Source organism: Thunnus thynnus, chromosome 15, assembly GCF_963924715.1.
Source record: "Thunnus thynnus chromosome 15, fThuThy2.1, whole genome shotgun sequence".
Taxonomy (NCBI): Eukaryota; Metazoa; Chordata; class Actinopteri; order Scombriformes; family Scombridae; genus Thunnus; species Thunnus thynnus.
In genome coordinates this window covers 4902908-4926398 of record NC_089531.1, presented here as the reverse complement: position 1 = coordinate 4926398, position 23491 = coordinate 4902908, and the positions used below count along the sequence as shown (strand labels likewise).

The following is a 23491-nucleotide window of genomic DNA, read 5'->3' as shown; positions in this document are numbered from 1 at the left end:
GCGGGGCTTAGTGAAGAGTCAGCTGATCAGAGGAGAAAGCTTCCTGTTTCAAAGTGAGTTAATTAACCAGGCTAAAACTGAATCACAAATAAAAAAAAATACAAACCCCCTCCCCCCCAAAAAAACCAAAACAAATCAAACCACAACTTCTGTGATCGAATCATGGACTTTTTTTTTTTTTTTTGCATGTTTTTTTTTTAATATGTGTATTTAATACCTCAGACAAAAACACCTGAGAAAAAACTGACAAATGATTCCAATGGGTTTTTCTGTAATATATTCAATTATGTATATTACAACTATAATCACATGATTCAAGCATATATCATATACACATATATATCTAGTGATAGAATAGTTTAATATTCAATAGTACATGTTGTATGGTACAGTAGCAGTAGGGTGCATTTCTCGTTTCTCATTGGGTAAAGTTTGAAGGAGAGGTATAGACAAGTGTTTGTGTGTAAATCTATATATGATTTATCGATACAATATGCAACAAAAGAAAGAAAAAAATAAACTAAAAAGAAGGAATAAAAGACAAAGAAAGGGTATAGGCAGTTCAGTACTGTGTTTGAGATGGTGGAAGTGTTTTGTATGTGTGCAGGTATGATTTTTTTTGTCAATGTGTGTGTGTTTGTGTGTGTTTGTGTGCATCAGGTGAAGGATCAGATCAGCACCATAGAAGTCCATAACAACATTAACAACAACAATAAGGGTTAAAACCTGGGTGAGGACTGTGCGTGTCGTAGTTTGTTTGTGTGTGTGTGTGTGTGTCTGCATGCTGAAGGTTTCAGTCACTGTTCGATCTGGACAAATCAACCCTAAAACCAGTTAGTATTTCATTTTTTTTGCACTTCCCTGGACAAACTGAGGAGTAAATAGAGAGAGAAAGACCGCGGTCATGTAGTGTGATGATTAACAGTTTGTATCTGGAGAGTACGTGTCTGAGCGAGACGTGTTCACCCAAAACAAATGCAAACCTGCCAGCGAAATTCTCCACCTTATTTATACTCAAACATCTGCTCACATCCAGCTGTTCTGACGGTTAATTACTTCCTGTTTTTCTCTCTCTTTTTCTCCTTCGCCGCCCCCCCCCCCCCCCCCCTTCACAAAAAAAGGTAAAAGCCCTGCCATTTATATTTCATAACCAGACACGGAATCAAATAGAAGATAACAAAAAAAAAAAAAAAAAAATCAAGTGCTTCAACGAGCCCCACAAAGAAAAACAAACAAACACAAAAAAAATTCTTAAAACTATACAATTTTTGTTTCACCGTCTTCCTCCCAACGCCCCCCCCGCCCCCCGCCGCCCTCACGCCGAAAACAATCGTTACTAAAATACCTCGTCTCGTCTCGCACCGTGTGAAATACCTGATTCAACCGTGATACATTCTCTGTTACGCCTCCGTCTCTTGACTAACCAGCTCCGTGAAATCGAAAATAGATTATTTGTTGTTTTAGCAATAAACAGCTGGGAGGAAATCGTGTGGCCCCGTGACTGTCCAGCTAACAGCCTCCTCCCCCCCGCCCGCCCGCAGCCCATATATAAAATATACAAAAGATTATCTCCAAAATCCTCCTCCTGTCTACCTCTGCTAATAGAAAAATATACAATAATCCTATGTCAAAATCTCTTTGCGTTATGGACGAAAACCCTGCACCTCCTCCTCATCCTCCTCCTCCTCCTCCTCCTCTTCTTCTTTGCTGGACTAGTCTTGCCTTCCTGCCCAGTTCAAAAATATACATGCTTTTTTTTGTCCTATTTATATAGAAAAAAATTACACATCTGACCTCTCCTGGCTTGTGTTCGTGCCTTGAGCTTAAAAAGTGAGATTTCACTGGCATAATGTGAATTCAACACCCTGTTTGAACTGGCCGGAGCAGCGGCCGGAGCGCACTATTTGCAAAAAACGCCGCGCGACACCGGGCGTAAGCACACAGCACCGAGGGTGACGTAAAAAAGCTGCCGAGGTGACACAAGGTGATACAGTACGTTGTGTGGATTTCAGCAAAGCAGCATGTACAAAGAGAGTCGGATTAAGGGGGGGAGGGGAAGGGGGTTTTAAAAAAAAAAATGGCGTCGCTGTGCTTTTCTGCTGTGACATCCTGAAGCACTGCGCACGCACTAAAATACGTTTTGTCGAGTTTACGCCCGGTGTCGCGTGGCGCTTACTGCAGATCTACGCTGGCCTTTTCTCTCGCGCCACTTCAACTAAAGTGCTGCTGTTGTTGGGTTGCCTTGTACCCTTTTCTCATCTCCTCTTCCTTTCTCATCTCCTCCCCCCACCCTCCCCTTCGTCGTCTTCTTCTTCTTCTTCTTCTTCTTCCTCCTCCTCACAAGTCTCCGTGCCGGCTCTCGTACTTGTTGATGATGTTCCTGCAGCGGCCGAGCTCTTTCCTCATGTCGGCGACCTCCAGGCGAAGGGCGGCGTTCTCCCGCTCCAGGAAGGCGGCGCGCACCGAGATCTGGTTCTCCTTCAGCCGCCGGGCGTCCCGCGAGCGCTTCGCCGCCTCGTTGTTCTTGACGCGCCGGCTCCAGTACTTCTCGTCCTGTCATCGGCGGCGGTGTGGTATGTTGGGGTGTGTGAGGAAGAAGGTTTGGGGGGAAGGAGAGGAGGGGAAAAAACAAAACAAAAAAGAGGAGAGAGCGGTATGAGAAGGGTCAGTTATGTGATGAGAGGAAGAGGAAAAGAAGGAAGAGAAGAAGGGAAGGAGGAAAGGTGGCAACAGCTGAGCAATAGCATAGTTGCAACACTAAAAACCCTAAAAACCCTAAAAACCGTGATAGTTTACTAAATTACTGTAGTTAGTTTTATACCGTGGCCATGGAAAATACTTATATAATATCTCTTAAAATTGTAAAATCAGGAAACTTTAAAATATGGTTCTGGTAAACAGTTTTAGTTATAAATCAGTGAGTAAAGATGGTAACTCTCATTCTAGTCTGTTGGTAGTTGGCTATTTTTATTATAGTACATATTTGTAATGGTGTGTTAATGGGTAAAAACAACATACAAACAGAGTATAGCTAGTTTTAATTAGCTGAATTAACTGTATTATTGTTAATATTTGATTTTATTTAGATGATATAGCTAGCGATTGTGGCTTTGTAGCGATTTTCTACCACTTTGTTGATTCATCTGTTGTTCTTTTTGCCAAGAAACTAACAGGAAGATGATGTTTTATCTATTAATGCTAATATTAGCACAGTTAGCATTACAGTTGCTCACATGTTTTGTGTAACAAAGGTAAACAGCGTACGGTGAAGTTGTGTTTTAGCCGTATTTTGGCAGGTTTTAGGGGGGAAATGGTGTTTGGACGGTGAGTAGATTTTGTTGCAGAAGTGGTTTGAGAAGTTTCTATTTGACACCTTTTCCACTAAAAACACAGGTCAACAACTCAAAAGATGGAATATGTGGTTTGTTCCTTTAAACAATACTACTTCTTTACGCTACCAGTTATCATACTGACTACAAACACTTTATCATCCATGATGATCTGAAAACAGCTTCTCTGTTGGTGGTTAAGTGGCCACGATATAAAAGTACAATAATACAGAAAAAGACAGTACAAGAACTCTTCCTCATGTATCGTCACCGATGTTAACAGACAACTGAAAGCTACATAAACACCAATACATGTACAGAAAAGACCTTCACATCAGTTTAAACTTAATAATATTCAATTATTGGATGGACTACAATAAAATTCAAATATTACAAACAAATATGAAGCCAAGCAGCTGCTCTGCTGCTCGTCTGAATGAATGAATGAAGACACGTCACTGCAGACAGATGCCCTGCAGCCTCGCAAAAAAAATCTGCAGCAACATTGTTTTTTGGGGCATGAAAGACATTTTGATGGCCAATGAGAGTCTCATGAGAAGAGGATTGCTGTTAAACTCTTGGATTTAAGGAGAGCGAGACAGGACTTCATATTGAAAGTAACGCCTCGTAGAGATTTCCGTGTGAATGATTTACGCCGGTGGAATCACTGCAGGCTCAAATGCTTCACAACGTTTCCCCAGAGAGTCTTTTACTGGATCTGTTTATATCCGCCAAAGCTGACATCATTCGACAATTAAATTAATTTTATTGCAGCAGTTTTAAAATAGTTCTAGGGGTTATCAGCGCTTTGAGAATACTTTTTAAAACTAATTTATGTAAAAAAAAATAAAAAAAAAATCTCCTTAATGTTGTGATCCTGGAATATCTTTCATCATCTTTTAATCACAGACAGATTTTCCTACATGAGCTCTACAGTGCAGAGAATATTAAAACCTATTTATGAGCAATCTGAGCCTCATCTTTAACTTTAGTCAGAGATCGTTTATTTCCAAACCTACGTACAAATAATTTGTAAAAAAAAAACAAACCCAGCCGATGACTGAGGACGGCGAGGTGAGGCGCCTTCATCTCTCTATAAATTACAAACCGGCCTGAAGAGCTGCAGCTGCTCTGCGCTGAGCCATCGATCAGAGCTTTTTTCCTGTTGTGTGCAATGAGCTGAGTACAAAATATTTTAGGGACTTTTATGAGGCGGCATCAATACCAGTGGCCCGTCACACGACTTCAGTTTTTTTTTTTTTTTCCCACATCAATACAGCAGCTGTCAGAGAGCCGCAGCGTTTGTTATGATGAAGTTTAAGGTTTGTAACGCTGCGGTTTCTGCTTGAGCCGGACACTGACGGAAAATCTGACCTCTTCTGATCTGTGAGAGAGTGTTTATCTTTAGAAACTTCTCATTTTAACTTTTATTTTTTTTATTTTTTGTAGAGATGATGTGGTGGCTTTGACCTTACTATAGCTAAAATATTGAGCTTTATAGGACAAATAATCATGAATCCTGACTACTTACAGTAAAAAACAGTAAAATAAAGCTCTACCTAACTGGACAGGAAACATAATCTTTTATAGAAAACTAAATTCTTCTCATTGGCCATCAGAATCATGTATCTTTAGGTTGTTTCACACAATGTAAAAATTGATTTTTGCATCATTTTCAGCCTGTCAATGTGTTTGTAATATTGATTTTTTACATGTGTGGCTGTCAGTGAGCTTGTTTCCCTTCATATTTCTCCAAAAATAACATCATTGCCTTTATTGATTTGCGGTGAAGCATGTCAGAGACTCGTCTTTAGGAAAAAAGCAAAGAACTGTGGGAGATGTAGTACCTTCTGCTCGTTGGGGACCAGCATCTTTCGGGCCTTCTTGATCATCGGTTGGGGTTTCAGCTCCTCGTCGCTGAAGCGGTGCCGCCGTGGATCGAACGCCTCCTGGCCCGGCACGCTGGACAGCGCCAGGTCCGCTGGGTCGGGGTCAAAGTTCACCTGGATGTCGCTGTTACCGTTGGCGACTGCTGGAGGTCCAGGGGGCCCAGGAGGGCAGGTAGAAGAGGGTGACGGGTCCTGAGGCACCACCTGGCCGCCTGGGAGAGAGAAAGAGAGAGAGAGAAAGAGAGAGAGAGAGAGAGAGAGAAAGGATGATTCATTCTGTTATAACAAAAAACATAACAAATATTTTCATTGTCAATTAATCTGCCAGTTATTTTCTTGACTAATCGATTACTTAAAATGTCTTAAAATGTCTTGTTTTGTCTGATCAACAGTCCAAAATTGAAAGAGATGGAGTTTATTATCATGTATGACAGAAAAACTTCAAATTCTCACATTTGAGAAGCTGCAACGACTGAATATTTGATATTTTTGCTTTGAAAAATTACAATTATTCAACTATCAAAAGAGTTTCTGATTAATTTACTGTCAATTAGTTGAGTTAGTTATAGGTGTTCCTTCTTATCCATTGCTTAGTTTTTTTATTCTCTGACTTATTAAATGGCAAAGTTTGCAGCTCCAAACTCCAAAATTTCAAAAAGTCTCTTCAGAAACTGATTGAGACTTTTTATTTTTAGATATCACTACTGGGATGTGCACACATGGGGTTTTAAGTTATATTTATCCTAACTGCCTCCTTCGTGACGGCGCCAGATGCAGATGCTGAGATTTGTAACTGCAAAGCTGCTGCAGCAAAGGTCAGCGGGAGGTCAGAGGTCAGGCTCAGCTACAGAGCTACGGAGCTCTGAGTCTTGTTTAGAGAAACTAAAGTCAGATGATGAAGGTGGATCTGACACAGAAGTTTGAACCTGAGATCTGCTGATTATTTTACACGGACTACACTGTCAATATTATGAGAGTCGTATCAATACTGTTGCACAGACGGACGAGAGACTCATTAAAAGCTGATTAATTGTTTACGCATTTCCAGTAAATTATAATCAGATGCAATAAACTCAGAGTGAGCAGGACTGGCTTAATTACTCATTTAGCTGTCCAATCATCATCATCATCATCTGCAGATTAGAGTCCATCTGCCCTCACGGAGGACGGTCACATGTCACACGCCGAAGATGATGATGACAAGACAAACACACACAGAACACAGATATATATATTTATATATATATATATATATACTTACATATGTTATATTTCACTATCTGATGCTGTGAGCCAGTGTGTGTGAATCACAGCATCCACTAAGCAGTAAACTGGATGTTATGAACAGTCCATGAAACTGTAAAACCTTTGATTACATTTTTTTTGGTTTCTCTCACATTTTGCCTTCCTGTGACGCCCTTTAGACCCAGCGTTCATTGCAGCGGACATCAAATATTTATCGGTTCCAGCCAATGAAAATGCACCGGTTTAAATCTTTTAGTGGGATTGTTTTAAGTTTAGAATAAGAGGATGACAATATTATTTTTAATTATCTTTATAGAAATAATCTCTCCTGCATTTCTCCATCTTTAAAGAGCATTAAAAAGAAACTTGTGGTTTTGTTATTCTTATTATTGGTTGTAATTGTGTATATTTTTGTATTTTTACATGTAACTGATAGTTTGAAAGGTGAAAATAGAGATTACTGTTACTAGTAGTAGTATGATGTGATTTAAATCTATTCTATAATTGCACAAAAATTAAAAATACAGGAAGCTTCATTAGTTTTGGTGTTTAAAAGCTCACATAGGTCAAACTGTGTAGCATTAACGGTGGTGTTCAGCTCATCTAGAGGCCGCCGGCTACAGAGTCACATGTTCTGCTCTCTCTCTCTCTCTCTCTCTCTCTCTTCATCCAGAGAGCAGGGAGCCAAGATTGAGGCCCACTGAGATGAGCTGACCATAAAGAGGATTATCCTATGGATACTGGACAATATGTTCCCCTTTAATCCAAAATTTCCTCACAAGTAAACAGCAAACTTTCTCCTCTTTTCTTTTCCTTTTTGCGTGTGTTTTGGTTTTTGGCTCTTTTTCTTTGTGTGATCTGACAGCTCAGATTAGCTGTCAGATCTCTACAGGCAGGATCTGTGGAGACCGGCGGCGCTGCTGCTGCTGTTGTGATGCTGATTAGCCACCAAGTGGCGGTATGAAGCCAGAAACACTCAGCAGGGCAGCGGGTTCACCTCATGCTGGATTTCTAACAAGCAGGAAAGATCAGGTTTTTGTTTAACCCTTTGCTGTGCTTGATGTGAAAAAAAATCAGCTTTTACTGCTGAATATATGAACAGAAGGATCAAACCTGGACTGCAAAGAGGACATTTAAAGAAAACAGATCTATTGTGTGTAATTACATTTTTAAAAAATGCTCTGTTGCAAAACAACAGTTATCGATCTAGTGTTGCAGTTTTTTTTCAGTTGGATTCCAGTAAATGTTACTGGCGTGACATTTCACATGTGTTGCCAAAGCTTGATAACAGTGTCGGAAAAAAGAAAACAACATTTAAATACCAGGAATTAATAGAACAAAACAGACTTTACTGATGTAAGAGAGGCTAAATCAGTTCAAAAGTCCTTTTATATTATAGGATCCTGATAGTAAATCATGTGGCAGCGAATGTAAAAAAACTCCTCCTTGATGCTATTAGCCTGAGGCTACTCTGCATTAGCGCTGCTTTACTGGACGTAACAGAATAGAACCGAGAATAGTGAGTCTATTTCCAGTCAAATCCCTGAACGCTGCTGACTATCAAACATTTCTTTCACAATTTTTTTTTTTTTTTTATTTAGAAAAAGAAAAAAGATATTTCCAAATGTGTCTCCTTTGGAATAGAAATGTTTGTTGAGCAATCATCCAGCACCAGTCAGACCTCTATTGTGGCACCATTTGTGAGACTCTTTTTTTTTTTTTGGAGCTCTAGGCCCTCTGCCACAGACTATAAATAACTACAGTGCTGGTTACCAATATCGTCCAAAACAGTAGTGGAAAGATCTCAGATACTTGAGCAAATTAAACAGGACAGGGGGATTGTTTATGGTACGTTATTTTTAAGTTGTGAGTTATTCTTACTTGGGAGAAGAGAGAAGAGAGTGGAGGAAATGCCTTTTTGACATAAGTATATCTCATTTATATCTCATTTTTTTGTTTTACTGTGTCAAGAAAATCCCGCAGCCGGTTCTGTCGAATCACAGAGACACACTTGTGAAAGACAAAATGTGCTCGATCGTCTGGGATTTTATGCAACCGGAGCGTTTTGTAAACCTGGAAACGTCAGTCAGAGCGGCACGGTTGACACTGATTTGATATTTCACCGCCGCTGTGAGCTGTCAGTCATTTTATTATGGACGTCAACCACAATACCACAACCAAATCTTTAGCAGGCTCTGGGAAATCAGACTGACACTCAACTGCAGGCTGGGGGGGGGGGAGTAAAAAAATACTCCCATGTTCCCCCTAAAACCAGCTGAAATCACTTGACGACACGCTGAGCGTAGTGATTCAAGTGCAAAAGTGGGGGGAATTATGGGTATATAAACATGGTGAGTGGTGGTTTTTCTGAGTTCAAAGTTTGCTAAATTCTGTGAATAAGAAGTGGAAACAAAGCTCGACTCCACGTTGCTCCTCAATTATTTTGATGTAACCCTCCAGGAGCAAAGAAAACCGACATTCACGAACGTTTTTACATCATTTCTTTAAGTAACAAATTAGAAAAAGGCTGTTTTTTCCCCATCGAGAGCTTAGATTCAGACGACATGAATGCATCATCCTGCTCTCTCCTCTCCAGTCACCATACATTACAGTTGTTTTCTCTGGTCCGAGGCAGAGTGGAAAGGGTTTTTTTTTGTGTATTTGGTTATTTTGGGCTTCTAGTGCCCAGTTGCAATCAGCCCGGACTTGTAAACAGAGGTCACATGGACTCACAAACTGCTTGTTTATTGGACGGAGTCTGAGCGACATGTCATCCTGCAGAGTTTGACATTTTGGCAGAGGAGTCGAAACCTAATTAAAATTCTTCTTCTCTTGAAAGAGGCTTCAATTTCCAGTCTTGTTATCCGATGCCACCGGTGGTCAAATGTCGCCGCCTAAACAAATAAACTCTGCAAACTACAGATAATCTGCTTTATCCCTGCATCGATAAGGGATAAAAGCTTGAATATTGTTTCTTAAAAATAGATTGAGGGGCACAAAAACAAAAATTGCTTATTAATTTCACATATGACACCTGATTCAGACATGATTTTGAGGTGTAGAAGAAGAGAAGGAGGCACAAAAGCATCTAACAGACAAATGAAGCTTATGCTAAAAGGTATGTTATAAAGATTTTGTTCATTCATTTAGTGCAGAGCTTTCCAAATGTAAATCAGTTTAATTTCTACTACAAATATATAAGGAGCCATGTGTAAATTTGTTGAAATTATTATCAAGTTCTTCACCAAAACTGCCAGTTTTTAGCAACATAAAGACATAATCCTTGAACTCAAGAGCAAGACTTTCTCATATTTTAGATTTGACTGATGACTTTGATCGATGTTTGTTCATTTATTGTTCATTTATTGTTCATTTATTGTTCATTTATTGTTCCCGAAGAATAATAAACCTCAGTTTCACTCCTCAGTTTTCACCCTGCACTAGCTGGTATGAACAATAACAGACTGTGTCAGTTATACGAGCTAAATGAAGTAGAAAATTAAATGCATTTTGTTTTTGTATTGCTCTTTCTATTATAATTACAGAACTAAAAAACAATTACCTTCTTATGGAAGATGTTGAAATTATGAAAACACTTGCACACATGAATGCTCAGTGTGAGTATTTGGATAAAGTCTGCTCATTAAGAATAAATGTTTTACATGTACGGCTTTTATATTTAGCTTTTTTCTTCTGTGAAAAACATGTTTTTTCTTGTTTTTATTCAGAGCATGAATGTCCATCGCCGGAAGTTGTTATTTATACTTTGTATTATTGTGTGTCATATAATCCCATGTGGGATGAACCATTTTTAAATAAAAAAATAAAGATTCATTCAGTCATTTACATTGTGATTTAACATGTTAAACCCATTCGGCCGACACTCTGACTCGTCATAGAAAAAGAGCAGATGTTATTAATAACATTAACGACGGCTTTGTTCTATTAATGAGTCCCAGTAAGTCATGACAGTGAGCTGGAACGTACAATACCGGGAACATGAAACCAAAGCAGCTAAATGGAACTCAGCCATCATTAAGTTCATTATTTACACTTGTGGTTTTTCCTGCTTCCTACATGACAACATCTTCTAGGGGAAAAAAGCCTTTTGTTTAAGTAATTTTCTAATCAAAATGAATACTTGCTGCTTTTTCATATTATTGTAAATCAATATGAGTGGCATATTTTTGGATTTGTGACTGATGGTTGGAGAATCACTTTGGCGCCTTGGTTCTTCACAACATTTTATGGATGAATCAAAGAATAATTGAAAACTAATAGTTGAAGGTGTTATGAAAAATCTGCAGCTGTAGCCCTTCATCCAACTGTAAACACATCTATACACACTTTCATACAATCATCATGAGTCTCTTTGGAGTGCAAACAGTGCAAACTGTACCATATATCCTCTTTTTTATCCGTCTATACATCCTCTGGTCCATCTGTTTGGTCCGAGAAGCAGCGACTCCATCAGATGAACTGCTGCTGGCTTGATCTGACTCTGGCAGCTGGAGGAGGCTGATCCTGGATAAGTCTGCTCAAAGCGCCGTCCTAATAACAACCATTTTGGGCAAAAAGTTGAAACTGATCCAAGAACACGGCTCCTGCTGCTGCCGGGGTAAACAGCCGCCAAGCGCGGCTTCATTTCCTGTCAGAGAGCAGGAGCCATTTGGAGGAAGCAGCCGCTAACTCTCGGATTCTCGCTCTGCTTTCATTAATTTAGCCGAGATTATGTGTTTTTATCTTTCCGCCTGTCAGTCTCTCCGACTCTCTGTCCATCAATCTGTGAATTTCAATGAAATGTATATGATGTTTTTTGGGTTAATGTGCAATCATTTCGCTGGTATCGTATTTAAATTTGACCATTTTCATGCCAGAAACATCACACTGAATTTCCACCAGAACGGCGACACTGAAGTTCTTACATTAATTTGGACGTACAGCTCAAGGACTTCTTGATGGGGTTGTTTGGTGAAATTCAAGGACTCTTAGGTTTAGAGTTACTGTCGGGCCGTCACTTCTTATTCATATTCTTGTCAAGTCAAGAAATCCTGGCTGAAAGCCTTCATTTTAAAAAGGGCCACTGTTTAATCTAAAATCTCTGTCACAGGAATCGCCTCGGGATGTGTCAGATGGAGCCAACAGACGCATACAGATGAATTCTGGACTGCTATATTATGACTTTAACCTTTTTTTTTTTCCCACTCAAACTTTTAAAAGGCCTCTTCAAAGTCCAGCAATTTACTGCAGTTTGATGGCAGGAAAAATGTACAAGTGGTCTAAAAATTCAAAAGGAAATGTCTGGTTTTGGTCCACCATTAGCTTTTCTCCCTCTCTCTCTCTCTCTCGAGTCGCCATTTTGCGCCCGTGTTCACTATTCATACAGGGAGAAATAAGCTGCAGTGGGCAGAGAGACCAGTTTCGACGCCCACAGCAGCAGAAAATAGACAGGTTGAGGTTTGAGAGTCAGGTGAGCAACTCTTTCTCTTGACTAATCGCTTGCTTGATCCAACTATACTTTCACTTGATCCACCTACACATAAAAACCCAACAGCTGAATGCAACAAATTCACAGTCTTTCTCTTGGGTGGGGGGGGGGGGGGTCATGGAAGGGCATTTTGGGAAATGTAGGAAACCGAGTAGAGGTAGATAAAGCAGATAAAAAACGAGGGTTAATTACAGCACAAAAGCCTCTTCTAATACACTAGACTTCAATATCTGAGCATCATCATCCTCTTTCCAGCTTTATTCCAGCTCCTGAAGCAGAACAGAGCTTTTCCCTTTAAACCTGTTTAAGCCTTTTTCTGTTCTAATGTAATAAAGGGAAACAATGCAATTACTGGGACAATGGTAATTATAGTAATTATACAAGGATGGAGGTGACAACTAACATTTATTCAGATTACTGTAATTGAATGGATTTTTGTGTGCTCGTACGTTTTCAATGGTTTTAAAGTCAGTTATTTTCATCTTCACTGAGTTTTGAATTAAGAAAAGTACTTCATTATATTTTTAACTGCAGCACAAAGTGTATAAGTGTTGACTGAATCATGTGGTTTCATGCTTTACTGCAAAGAAATTGTACTTTTAATGTCATATTTACATTTTTAACAAAGTGCTTTTCAGTTGTGTTTACTGTCATTTTTACAACTACTTTTTTTATTTTAGAGCTCTTATTATCTCTGCTTATACTGTGTAGTCAAATTCCATAATGGTGATACTGTACATGTTACCACCTGCTCCTTGTGAGAAGAAGTGAACAGAATAGAATACAATAAAATTTGAAGTGGACCATGAACAAAAATGGAGGAACTCCTCTATGCACAAATTAACGCACTATAATATTTAGTCATCAAATATCACATAATAGGTACAATTACATGACCGTTGGTTTATTCATGGAAAATCACCACTGACTCACAGAACGAGTTTTATCTGCGAAACACGGCCTGAACAGTAATAATAATGGTGGTACTATTACTTATGGTAGTTATAGAGGTAGTACTTGTGGTAATGACAGTCACAGTGATAGAAGTAGCTAGCAGTAGCTAGCAGTAGCTAGCGGTGCTATCAGTGGTAGTTAACTAGAGCTGCAACAATTAGTCGTTTAATCTGCAATAATTTTTCATAACTGAATAATCATTTAAGCTCATTTTAAAGCAAAATTGGCATAAATTCACTTGTTCCAGTTTCCCAAATGTGTTTTTTTTTCCAGTTTTCATATTATTATATTATAATAAACTGACTTTGGGACTGTTGGTCGGACAAAAAACAAGACATTTTGAAAAGTCCCCATGAATTCTGGGAACTTTTTCACAATTTACTGACATTTTACAGATCAAATGAATTATTAATTAGCTGAGAAAATAATATGTAGATTAATTAATAATGAAAATTACTGTTAATTGCAGCCCTAGTAGTAACCACTGACTAATTGAAGTAATTACAGTAGTATTAGTGCTAGCAGTAGAAGCAGTAACTGTACAGCTTAAAGTAGTAGTAGCACCAGGAGCAGTAATTGTAAAAGTAGTGTAGTAGTGGTAGCAGTTTGTAGTATTCTAGTAGACGCAGTAACCCAGTGGTGCTAGAAGGCATACTGACAGTTATAGTAGCAGTAGCAGTAGCATTTACAGTCATAAAAGTACTACCACTGCCACTATTAGTACTGTTATTATTGTTAGTTACTGCTGCTACTACTATAACTGTCAGTACTAACAGCAGCAACAGTAGCAGCACTAATGGTACTAGCAGTAATAGTAATACTTTAAGTTGTAGTACTAACAGCAGTACCCGAAGTACTCGTGGTATTTGTAGTCTTAACAGTAATAATAACAGCGGTGGTAGAAGTACTAAAAACATTACTACTACTAGTCCTACAAGTAGTGGCCTCAGCAGTACTAGTAACAGTAGTAATAGCAATAATACTAGTTTTAGCAGCAGTACTAAAAGTAGCAGTAGCAGTGGTACTAGCGGTAGCCCTACAAGCAGTATAGGCCTCTCTTTGGTAGTACTAACAGCAGTAGGAGTAGCAGTACTACTAACAGTATTAGAGGTAGTGGTCTCAACAGTAGTACTAACATCAGCAGTAGTAGTATGTGTAGTAGTAGCAATAACAGTAGTTTTAGCAGCTGTGCTAAAAATAGCAGTAGCAGTGGTGCTAGCAGTAGCCCTATTAGCAGTATAGGACAGTAGGAGTAGAAGTACTAAAGGCGTTACTGGCGGTACTAGAAGTAATGGTCTCAACAGTACTACTACCATCAAAAGTAGTAGTTTAAGCAGTTGTACTAAAAGCGACAGCAGCAGTATGAGCTGTACTATCAGTAGTAGTATTGCAGAGGCAGTACTAACAGCAGTATTAGTAGTAGCAGCAGTTGTAGTCTCAGTATTATTCCTACTATCAGTAGTAGTATTGCAGAGGCAGTACTAACAGCAGTATTAGTAGTAGCAGCAGTAGTAGTCTCAGTATTATTCCTACTATCAGTAGCAGTATTGCAGAGGCAGTACTAACAGTAGTATTAGTAGTAGCAGCAGTAGTAGTCTCAGTATTATTCCTACTATCAGTAGTAGTATTGCAGAGGCAGTACTAACAGCAGTATTAGTAGTAGCAGTAGTAGTAGTCTCAGTATTATTCCTACTATCAGTAGTAGTATTGCAGAGGCAGTACTAACAGTAGTATTAGTAGTAGCAGCAGTAGTAGTCTCAGTATTATTCCTACTATCAGTAGTAGTATTGCAGAGGCAGTACTAACAGCAGTATTAGTAGTAGCAGCAGTAGTAGTCTCAGTATTATTCCTACTATCAGTAGTAGTAATCAGATAAAATCTCAGAGCAGCGTTTCATTTCCTGCTCGGTGTTTCTGTCGTCAGCGCTGAGTGGACGACATGGAGATGAACTGTGAGCTTTGCCAGCAGCTGTTTGTGCCAAACAGAAAAAAAAAAAAAAAAAACATTGGCTGGAAATACAATACAGACATGGAATGTGATATAGGAAGTGTGTTACATAAAGAGGTCTCCCCTCCCTGTAACGTAAACACTGAGGCGGCTCCTCGTGCTCCTCACCGCTGCCATGTTTGGCTTCTTCCTCTCTATCTTAAACACACATCAGATCCTTCCTACATAACAGCAGCTACGACCAACTGTGAACTCTTCCTGTCATTTAATTCACAAAGAATAAGCTGGAAAAACATCTGGACACTATATATATATAATGTAAAGAGTCAATAGAGTTAACCATTATTCATCTGTCAATTATTTTTTTGATTAATTGGTTGTGTAAAGAAAATATGGAAGTCTATAAATTGTCATTTTGTCCGACAAACAAAATATATTTACTTACAAGAATATAAAAAAAAAGGAAAAACAGCAAATTCTCATATTTTAGAGGCTCAATTCATCAGATGATAAACTTTCACCATTAATTGATCATTAAAATTGTTGTTCTACACTTTTTGTTCACATTTGTTTTGTGCTGTTTTCTCATATTTTTTTTAAATTTTGTTTGGATTTGGATATTTTATTTTTTTTATTAAGTGTTTTAATCTGGTTTGTGTATAATGACGTATTTTTTAATAGGTATAACAGATGGCTGACTGTAATATAAAGAAGTAAAAGCACAAATTATTTTAAAATTTAAATTACATGTATACGTTTTTGTAAAAAGAAGTAAAAAAATCTGATTCAATCTAATCTAAAAATAGCCTAAACTCTTTGCCGCAAGCTGTTTTAATTCTAGCGATGCACGTGGTCATTTTAAATCAGCTTCAGACTTTATTTTCATCTCAGTTTACAGCTTCTTTAACATCTGGTTTACTTCTCAGTTTAATTTCACTTTGTGTTACACTCTCAGACACTGAACACACACACACACACACGTTCACGTGACGGCCCAGGCAGGCTCGGACTCGTCTCTGCACACACAAACAAACCAGCCTCACAAGAAAAAACTACAGTATGGGTCTAAAATTCAACCGCCAAAAACGACCTTTAGTTACGTTAAAGCCATCTAGCGGCCGTAATGACGACGACGAGAGGAAGTGACGTGGTTGAGATGACGTCAAGGTGACAGTCAGGAGGAGGCGGGTTGGGTGGATCGACAGTTAGACCGCAAAAAGTGGACTTAGCTGCAGGAGACCGCTGTTCGCTTCCCGTTTCCAACCACAAGCGTCATGTTTCCAACCATGATTGATGATCGATGACGACCATAATCTTCCCCTAATCCAAGTGGTTTTTGTGCCTAAACGTATCGTGCGTTGGGACACCTTAAAACATTTTTTAACAGAAGTGGCGTCTTACGCTCCTATGGGTCGTACTGGAGTTCAGGTACAATCGACCTATGTGGTCATTTAACTATGTGGAAGTGTTGAAACAAAAACGTGCAAGAAGTGGACACTCACACACACACACAAACACTCACACACCAGAAACAATTCAGTCCAGGTGACACACCCCGGGAGCCCTGTTCCTACTGTCAACACGCTGACTGGGAGTTATGTCACCACAGTGTGGTGATAGTAATAACCTCCTCCCTCCTTCCCTCCCTCCTCTAAATTACTGCTCACACTCTGCCAATGGACGTGCAGATTATGAGACTCAGCTGGACACAGACATGTGAAGAACCCCCCTCGTATATATTTATGTCTTTTTCAGCTACATTTTGCAGGTTACAAATAACTTCTAAAGTGCTGCTACTGCTTGAAAACTTGTGTATTTTGTTCGTGCTTGAGATGAGGAGAAGATGTCAACTGCCTCTTTAGATCCACAGACTCTGCTCACAACAAATATTATACACAATACTAAACCATAAGAAGCCCAAAAACCTGTAGTACAGATTATATTTCTTAAAGCAGAGCTCTTCATCAGCCTCTTCGGTCAGTGGTCTCACTGATATGAATGAGGAGGCTGCGTGATGTTGGTCTGGACATAATCCGCCATCTGTCATGTCACAAAGTGTTGCCTTATATGACACGTCGATTGACACCGGTAGCACACACACACACACACCAGATGGGTATAGTAGCCGAAATATGCAGATTAAGGAAGAATCTGGTGAGTATGTAGGAGGAAGGAGAAAATGTGATAAAAAATGTTCCTCTTTTCTAAAAGCTGGTGATACACATCGAGGACGGCGGCATTTTTTCAACACGTTGACATACGGCGTTTGCCACCAACACGCACTGCCTTTAACCGTTTTACCAAACATGGCAGGCATTTTTTGAGTAATTTTTTCGGAGTTGAGTACAATGATGTTGTAAAGTCAATAAGCATCATATCAAGAACACATTTTTGGAAGGAAACTCTCCCGAGAAAAACGACACAATAAGTCGTAATGTCTGTCGCCCAAAAACAACATATTGTTACGTTAGACAGACGCCATCTAGTGGCCGTAGTAAATATGACTCAGTAATGTATATACGTATGTATTTAAATATTTGTTAACAGTGATTTGTGACGGTTTTGGAAAGCACAGACAAATGATGATCTGCTGATTAGAGCAGATAGAGGCGCCAGACTACTGTCGTTCTGGAGTCACATGGTCAAACGACTTATTCGGTCATTTAATTTGTAGGCTTTAATTTTGTCTTTTATTCTGGAGGACCTGGATGAGGTTCTGGAGGGTTGCTGTGTTCGATGACTGTAAAACTGTAAAAAAAAAAATATATGTATTACGCCTTGTTCTAGTATCTACTGCTAATAAAGATTTGTTTAAAATTCAATTAAAATTCTCTCTCTCTCATCTCCCTAAATGACTGTTCACTCTACCGTCCTAAAAATGTTCCTCTCTCCAAATCTCTTTTCTTTTTTGCTTTGTCCTCGGTGTTTATTCGCTCTGTAATCTTCACTGTTTCCTCTCTCTCTCTCTCTCTCTCTCTATCTCCCTCCTGCCTCGCTCTCTCCTTCCTCCCCCTGCTCTGCCCCTCCCTTCCCCTCTCTCCCTCTCTCTCTCTCTCTCTTGCATGCTGGCTCTCTCGCTCCGATGCTTTCTGCAGCGGCACGTGACGTGGCGGCTGCACATGGCCCGAGCGTGTGAGACAGGGAGAGAGAGAGAGACAGAGAGAGAGAGAGAGAGAGCGAGAGAGGGAGAGAAAGCGAGAGATTTCAAAACATGCAAAGCGAACACTCTTGACTCGCTCTCCCCCCTCCAGCATTTCTCTCTCCCTCTTTCTGTGCAGTGTTACAGAGTGCAGAGTCAGTGTCTTGTTTAACCCTTCCCTCGCCAGGATTAATCACAGCCATGAATGTTAAATCACTGACTGCATCAGCGTGGCATTATCCTGCACTCTCCTCCTTTAAAGAGACAGCAGATCAGCTTAGTTCCTAAACAATGCACAGCTAGATTTAGCATCTTTTAATGCCTGCATGTTGGAAATAAACTCTTTACGTGCGTACGTATATATATATATATCTCAGCGCACTGATGATTCCTAGAGGGTTTATCTGGGATTCTTCCAGTCTAGACGCTGGTATTTGGTTTTTGTTTGAGGTGAAGCAGCTCTGTGGTTGTGGGAGAATACAGCTCAGCCGGAGAATTTGTGTACATCTTTCCTAAGACCAAGGACAGTCTAATCAGTGCTTAGATTGTCTGTCTGCAGAAGAGAGTGACTGCGGTTTTATGGGCTTCAAGAATCTGACTGCTGACCCTTTTCTACGTACGCAGATTTGATGGGTTTTTTTCCGTTTTAGCAGTGAAAACTAAGAAATGCAAAAGATCAAATTTTGAACATTATGGCACATAGCATTCGCACATGATTAGATGACATTTTACCAATAAAAAACTACAAAACTAAGCATATGTGAAGGAGCATTTTAGCAGGAGTACAGCCCTTTTAGCAGGCTGCATAATATTTAAACCCAGTGTTTTGAACAACCGAGTGAGGTGGCATATCTGCACTGATTAACACTCCTACAGTGTTTGATATTTCTGCAGCCAGAGGCAGGTCAAACATTGTGGGAAGGACGATTCACCTTCCTGTTTTATCTTACTGTATATACCTCCACTAATAGACACATTCAGTGATGTTGTTGCTAATAAGTTAGCATTACTGATGCAGATATGTCCAGAAATATAATGTAAAAGTTCATTCTTGGCCTTGTAAATAGTATTTTGACGAAAGTATCCCAACTCAAGGTCCAATTGCTTTCCTGCAGCTTTCAACCATATCATATAACGAGTGTTGTCACAGAGATTGATTTGTTGACATATAAGCTCAGTAGCTGCCATGATTTCATCAGTAGCACTCAGGACTTCTTAGCCATGTTGGCTTTAAGCTACCGAGCTTGCTGTGGAAAAAAGCTAGAAGAGAGACCATGAGTTGAGATTGGTTTGTCAAAATAATGTTAAGATGACTTGGATTAGTGAAAATCAACACTCAGTTTCCGTCCAATATACAAATCTTTCTCCAAAATTGTGATAGTTGACTGGAAAATCACTGAAAGCGTTTCCAAATAGGGTGATCTTACTTAAACGAGTCCCGTAAGGCTCAAGATTTCCACTTGTGTTCACTGATGATGTTAGTTACCGTATTTAAGCTTGGCTAACTGAGATAACATGGTTTAGCCAAACATCAACAGCTGTCACAATGCTAATGCTTGTACTGGGAGTGGCGCTTAGATTTAACCTCTTAAACTCCACAAGGACGCCGGCATCGACATCTTTCAGAGGCTGTAGTGGGCTCAGTTTTAAAGCTAGAGAGTGAAGATTCTGGTATCATATGAAACTAGATGATCTAGGGTATGCATTGGTACCAACCATGTCATGCTAGCTTTTCGGGAAGAGGGCTAAATAGTGCTCCAGAGCAAGGCTAAATTTTGATGAGGGAAAAACAGGTATGGCCATTTTCAAATGGATCCCTTGACCTCTCACCTCAAGATATCTGACTGAAAACTGGTTCTATGGTTACCCACAAGTCTCCCTTTTACAGACATGCCCACTTTATGCTAATCCCATGCAGTTTTGAGCAAAAACCATGTAGTTTTTGCATGCAGTGTAAATGTGTTATTTTTGAACATTCTAAAAATGGTGTATTTGAATATTTCTGCATACTGGGGTTTCTAAACAGTCTTGGAATTGGATAGATTTGGTATGACTGGAAAGGTGAGACTCTTGTGGATTCAATAAACCCAATTGTATTCATGTGTGATGATGTTAGTCCCCGTAGTAGACATTTCATAGTAGTGAGACCATTTTTTTGAAACTTGGCCTCACTGTATTCTCCAATTTGAGAAGCTGGAACGACCAAATGTTTGGTGTTTCTGCTTGATAAATGAGATAAACCATTAATTGATTGTCAGAAAAAAATCATTTTCTTTTGTCTAATCAATTAATTGCAGCTCTAGACGTCTAAAATACCTTTCAGTAACACAACTTAAATAGAGTGCAATCATAATTCGGTTTAGCTTACTCCTGTAAACTACTTCAGCTAAAACAGACGATTTGTTATTTTGTCTTAATGGGGTTAATATATGTTCACAGTCAAAGAGCTGAAGATCCAACTTTGGATGAATCTGAAAATACCAAGATCCTAATTTAGCAGCTGCGTGTGTGTGTAAACTCAGGTTTGTTTGTCCAAGTTTTTATAAATGTCTAAAAGTATCAAAACCATATTCTTAGATTGGCTTGTTTGTGATTTTCTGTACTTCCCACAGTTATTTCACCACTTCTGCTTTCACCATCAGTCTCTTCGTGTGTGTGTGTGTGTCAGTCAGTCAGCAGAAATTAAAAACCACACAGATTCTCATGAAGTTTGGTGGACAGATCAGCCTCAGGCAAAGGACCATCTCATTAGATCTGTTTGGGTTTTTTTTTGCAGATTTGGGATTTATCTCCAGGTGCCAAATTTCTATTTCACTCATCAAATTCTGTCAAGTCTCATGTACATTTTATGAACGCTATTGCTTTGTGTTCTTCAGTTTAATAATTGATCATCATCGAGCACCGCCTTTGTCATACGCTGTGAAAGATTTGCACTGCAGATGCCTTCACGTCGCAGTTCAATGAGTTCACGCGTCCTCTGGCATTCACGGGCTCATGGGAATCTAATGTTAGAGTTATAAATCTGTTTCTGATTAAGAAGTTTTCTGACTAAGTGAATTGACCTGGAAGTGTCGAAGCTGCAGCCTGACGATGGCTGATTTGAACTACGAGTGAAGCTGAATCATGTTTCCTCTCCTATCTTTTCGAGCCAAACGAAACAAAAGGACCTTTCTTTAGGAAAGTTCAACAATTACTTGCTTTGCCAATTTGAGAAAGACGAGTTACAGTTACGGTAAGCGCTGTGAACGTCTTTCCTTAACATCTGCCTGAAATCTTTTATCGCAAAGTTGGGCAGAAAAACCTCACTGATTGTGGCTCAGTGAGTGTTTGCTTTGGTCTAGAGCATCGTCAGTGGGTGTAGACTAAAATAACTTTGAATCAGGGTTTAACCCAACAAATTCCTGTCTTTAGGTATTAATATGAACAGCTCATACACCTCAGATATCAGTCTCTTAATTGGGAAAACTGAAGCTGTTCTGGAAATGTCAAATTCCTCCTAAAATATGCATAGAAATAAGGCATGCAGTTGGAAAATCTTGCTTCATTTTATAACCAAATGCAGCTCTTATTATCATTTTTAATTTTGTTTTGCAAAAGAACCTCCAGGAAATTTATCAGTGTTTATTTTGGTTTTTGAAAATTAGTAATAATAAATTACAAACTCAAGAGACATGATCAAAGGCTAATTTGCATTTTATTCCTTTTTTTTAATATATATTTTCTATTATGTGGCACATTATCTGAGCCGTGTTCCTCCCAAGGTTTCATTTAATCTAATTTATTTTACTTTTCTTGCAGCAGAAAACACAACTCTTGGATGTGTAGGGACATAAATTCCAGGTGAAAATTGGTTTAAACCAAAACAATAAACCTTATTTGTAATGTTTGGGGTTTGGCTTTGTGAGTCAAGGAAACCTGGACCAGAGTAGTAAACAGACTAACCCGACCACAGCTGCTTTACTATATGTTTAATCTATGCTGTTTACATCCACAAGTCTCCATTTTAAACTAAAAACCCTTTGTTTGTGTTCTCTCACGTGTAATTTTTTATGATTTGCAGCAATTCCAGAAACAAAGCAGGTAAACATTTTTATCAAAGCACCTTTTAAAAGCACCCATATTTCTGTGTTTTCTCCCCTCTAAGCCGTACTTCTTTTTTCCTAGAATGAATTAAAATCAAACCAAACATGTGCATGTGGATCAGATTATTATTTCCAGCCTATTTTCCATCTATTTCTCTGGTTAATTCTCTCTCGCTGCAGCAGCTCTGTAGTAACACTTCAGCTCCACAACGACCTGAGGGATTTCTGGCTGGATGCATCATGCTCAACCCAGTCACGTGTTTATAATTCAGACTAAAGAGCACACACACACACACACACACACACACACTCTCGTGCACCGCACACATGAAAGCATGTTCGCATTAAAGCTTACACAGTTGCATGCAAATGCCGAAACAAAGAGGACACTCTCATATGCATGTTCGAAGTTCAGCGTACTGCACATATAAAAAAAAAACGTGCACAAGTGAATGCATGCAAACACACACTGATGGTGTATATTCATAGACACTCACAGAAGCACTCGGGGCAGATATGGAGACACACACACACACACACACACTCAGAGCCTTGCAGCAGTATGCAGTGGTATTCTCTCCTCTGTAGCAGCTCTCTCCTGGCTGAGGCTGTGCTGCTTTCTTTCATGCATCTCTCTTTTCTCTGTGTCTCATTTTCCAGTAGTTTTTGTGTGTGTGTGTGTGTGTGTGTGTCTGTGAGTGTGTGTGTGTGTGTGTGTTTTATTTTTTCTTCAAGCTACTCTGCAGATCTTTTACACAGTGAAACATCTCTTCTCTTACTGTTTATGACTCCGAATAAAAAGACAAACACAATGTTCCAGGCTGAATTCTCAGAATCAGATCGTGCTTGGGCAGTTTATCTCTCTTTCTACTTCTTACCCTCTGTTTTTCTTTTCTGTTTTTGTTCTTCTCTGCCTTTAGATGTGTCTAAACTCTTCATACATACTGATGGCATGTAACCTCAGTGAGTATGAGTACAACATGAACAACAATATGAAGTACAGAGCTGAACATCACTACATGATCTGAACCGTCCCTTGATTCTTTGCGCCTTCTGACTCCCACAGAAGTGACACAGTCAGGAAATATGTCTAATAGAAAAGCGGGAGCAGCAGTGTCTGAAGAGCCCACATGTGGGTCCATCTTTGTAGATTCATGTTGTGTGGCCAAAAATGTTACGCAAGTTACTCAAAAAAAATGTTATCATTACTCATGATCATTACTCAACAGCATAAGAACCTTAAAGTGCAACGTCACCAATAGCCGCTAGCCGCTAGATGCTAGCTCCAACTGACTCACATTCAAAAAGAATCAACTTCTCTCTAGAAACACAATCATTTTTATTAACAGGTCATTATGGTCTCAATCTCTAAATTCAGGATCTCTAATAAGTCTGCAGGTGGTCATTTTGGAAATTAT

General features: G+C 39.3%; 1 protein-coding gene across 1 annotated transcript in view; it reads right to left on the bottom strand.

The window, feature by feature from the left end:
- Positions 1 to 260: 260 nt before the first annotated feature.
- The window catches only part of dbpa (D site albumin promoter binding protein a), a 34650-nt gene continuing 11419 nt past the window's right edge, over positions 261 to 23491 (bottom strand). Inside the window, exons 4-5 of the mRNA XM_067611994.1 lie at positions 5177 to 5430; positions 261 to 2553 (exon numbers count right to left, since the gene is read on the bottom strand). Coding sequence (XP_067468095.1) covers positions 2338 to 2553; positions 5177 to 5430 — 470 coding nt within the window. The 3' untranslated portion in view covers positions 261 to 2337. The remainder of the gene's footprint in view (positions 2554 to 5176; positions 5431 to 23491) is intronic.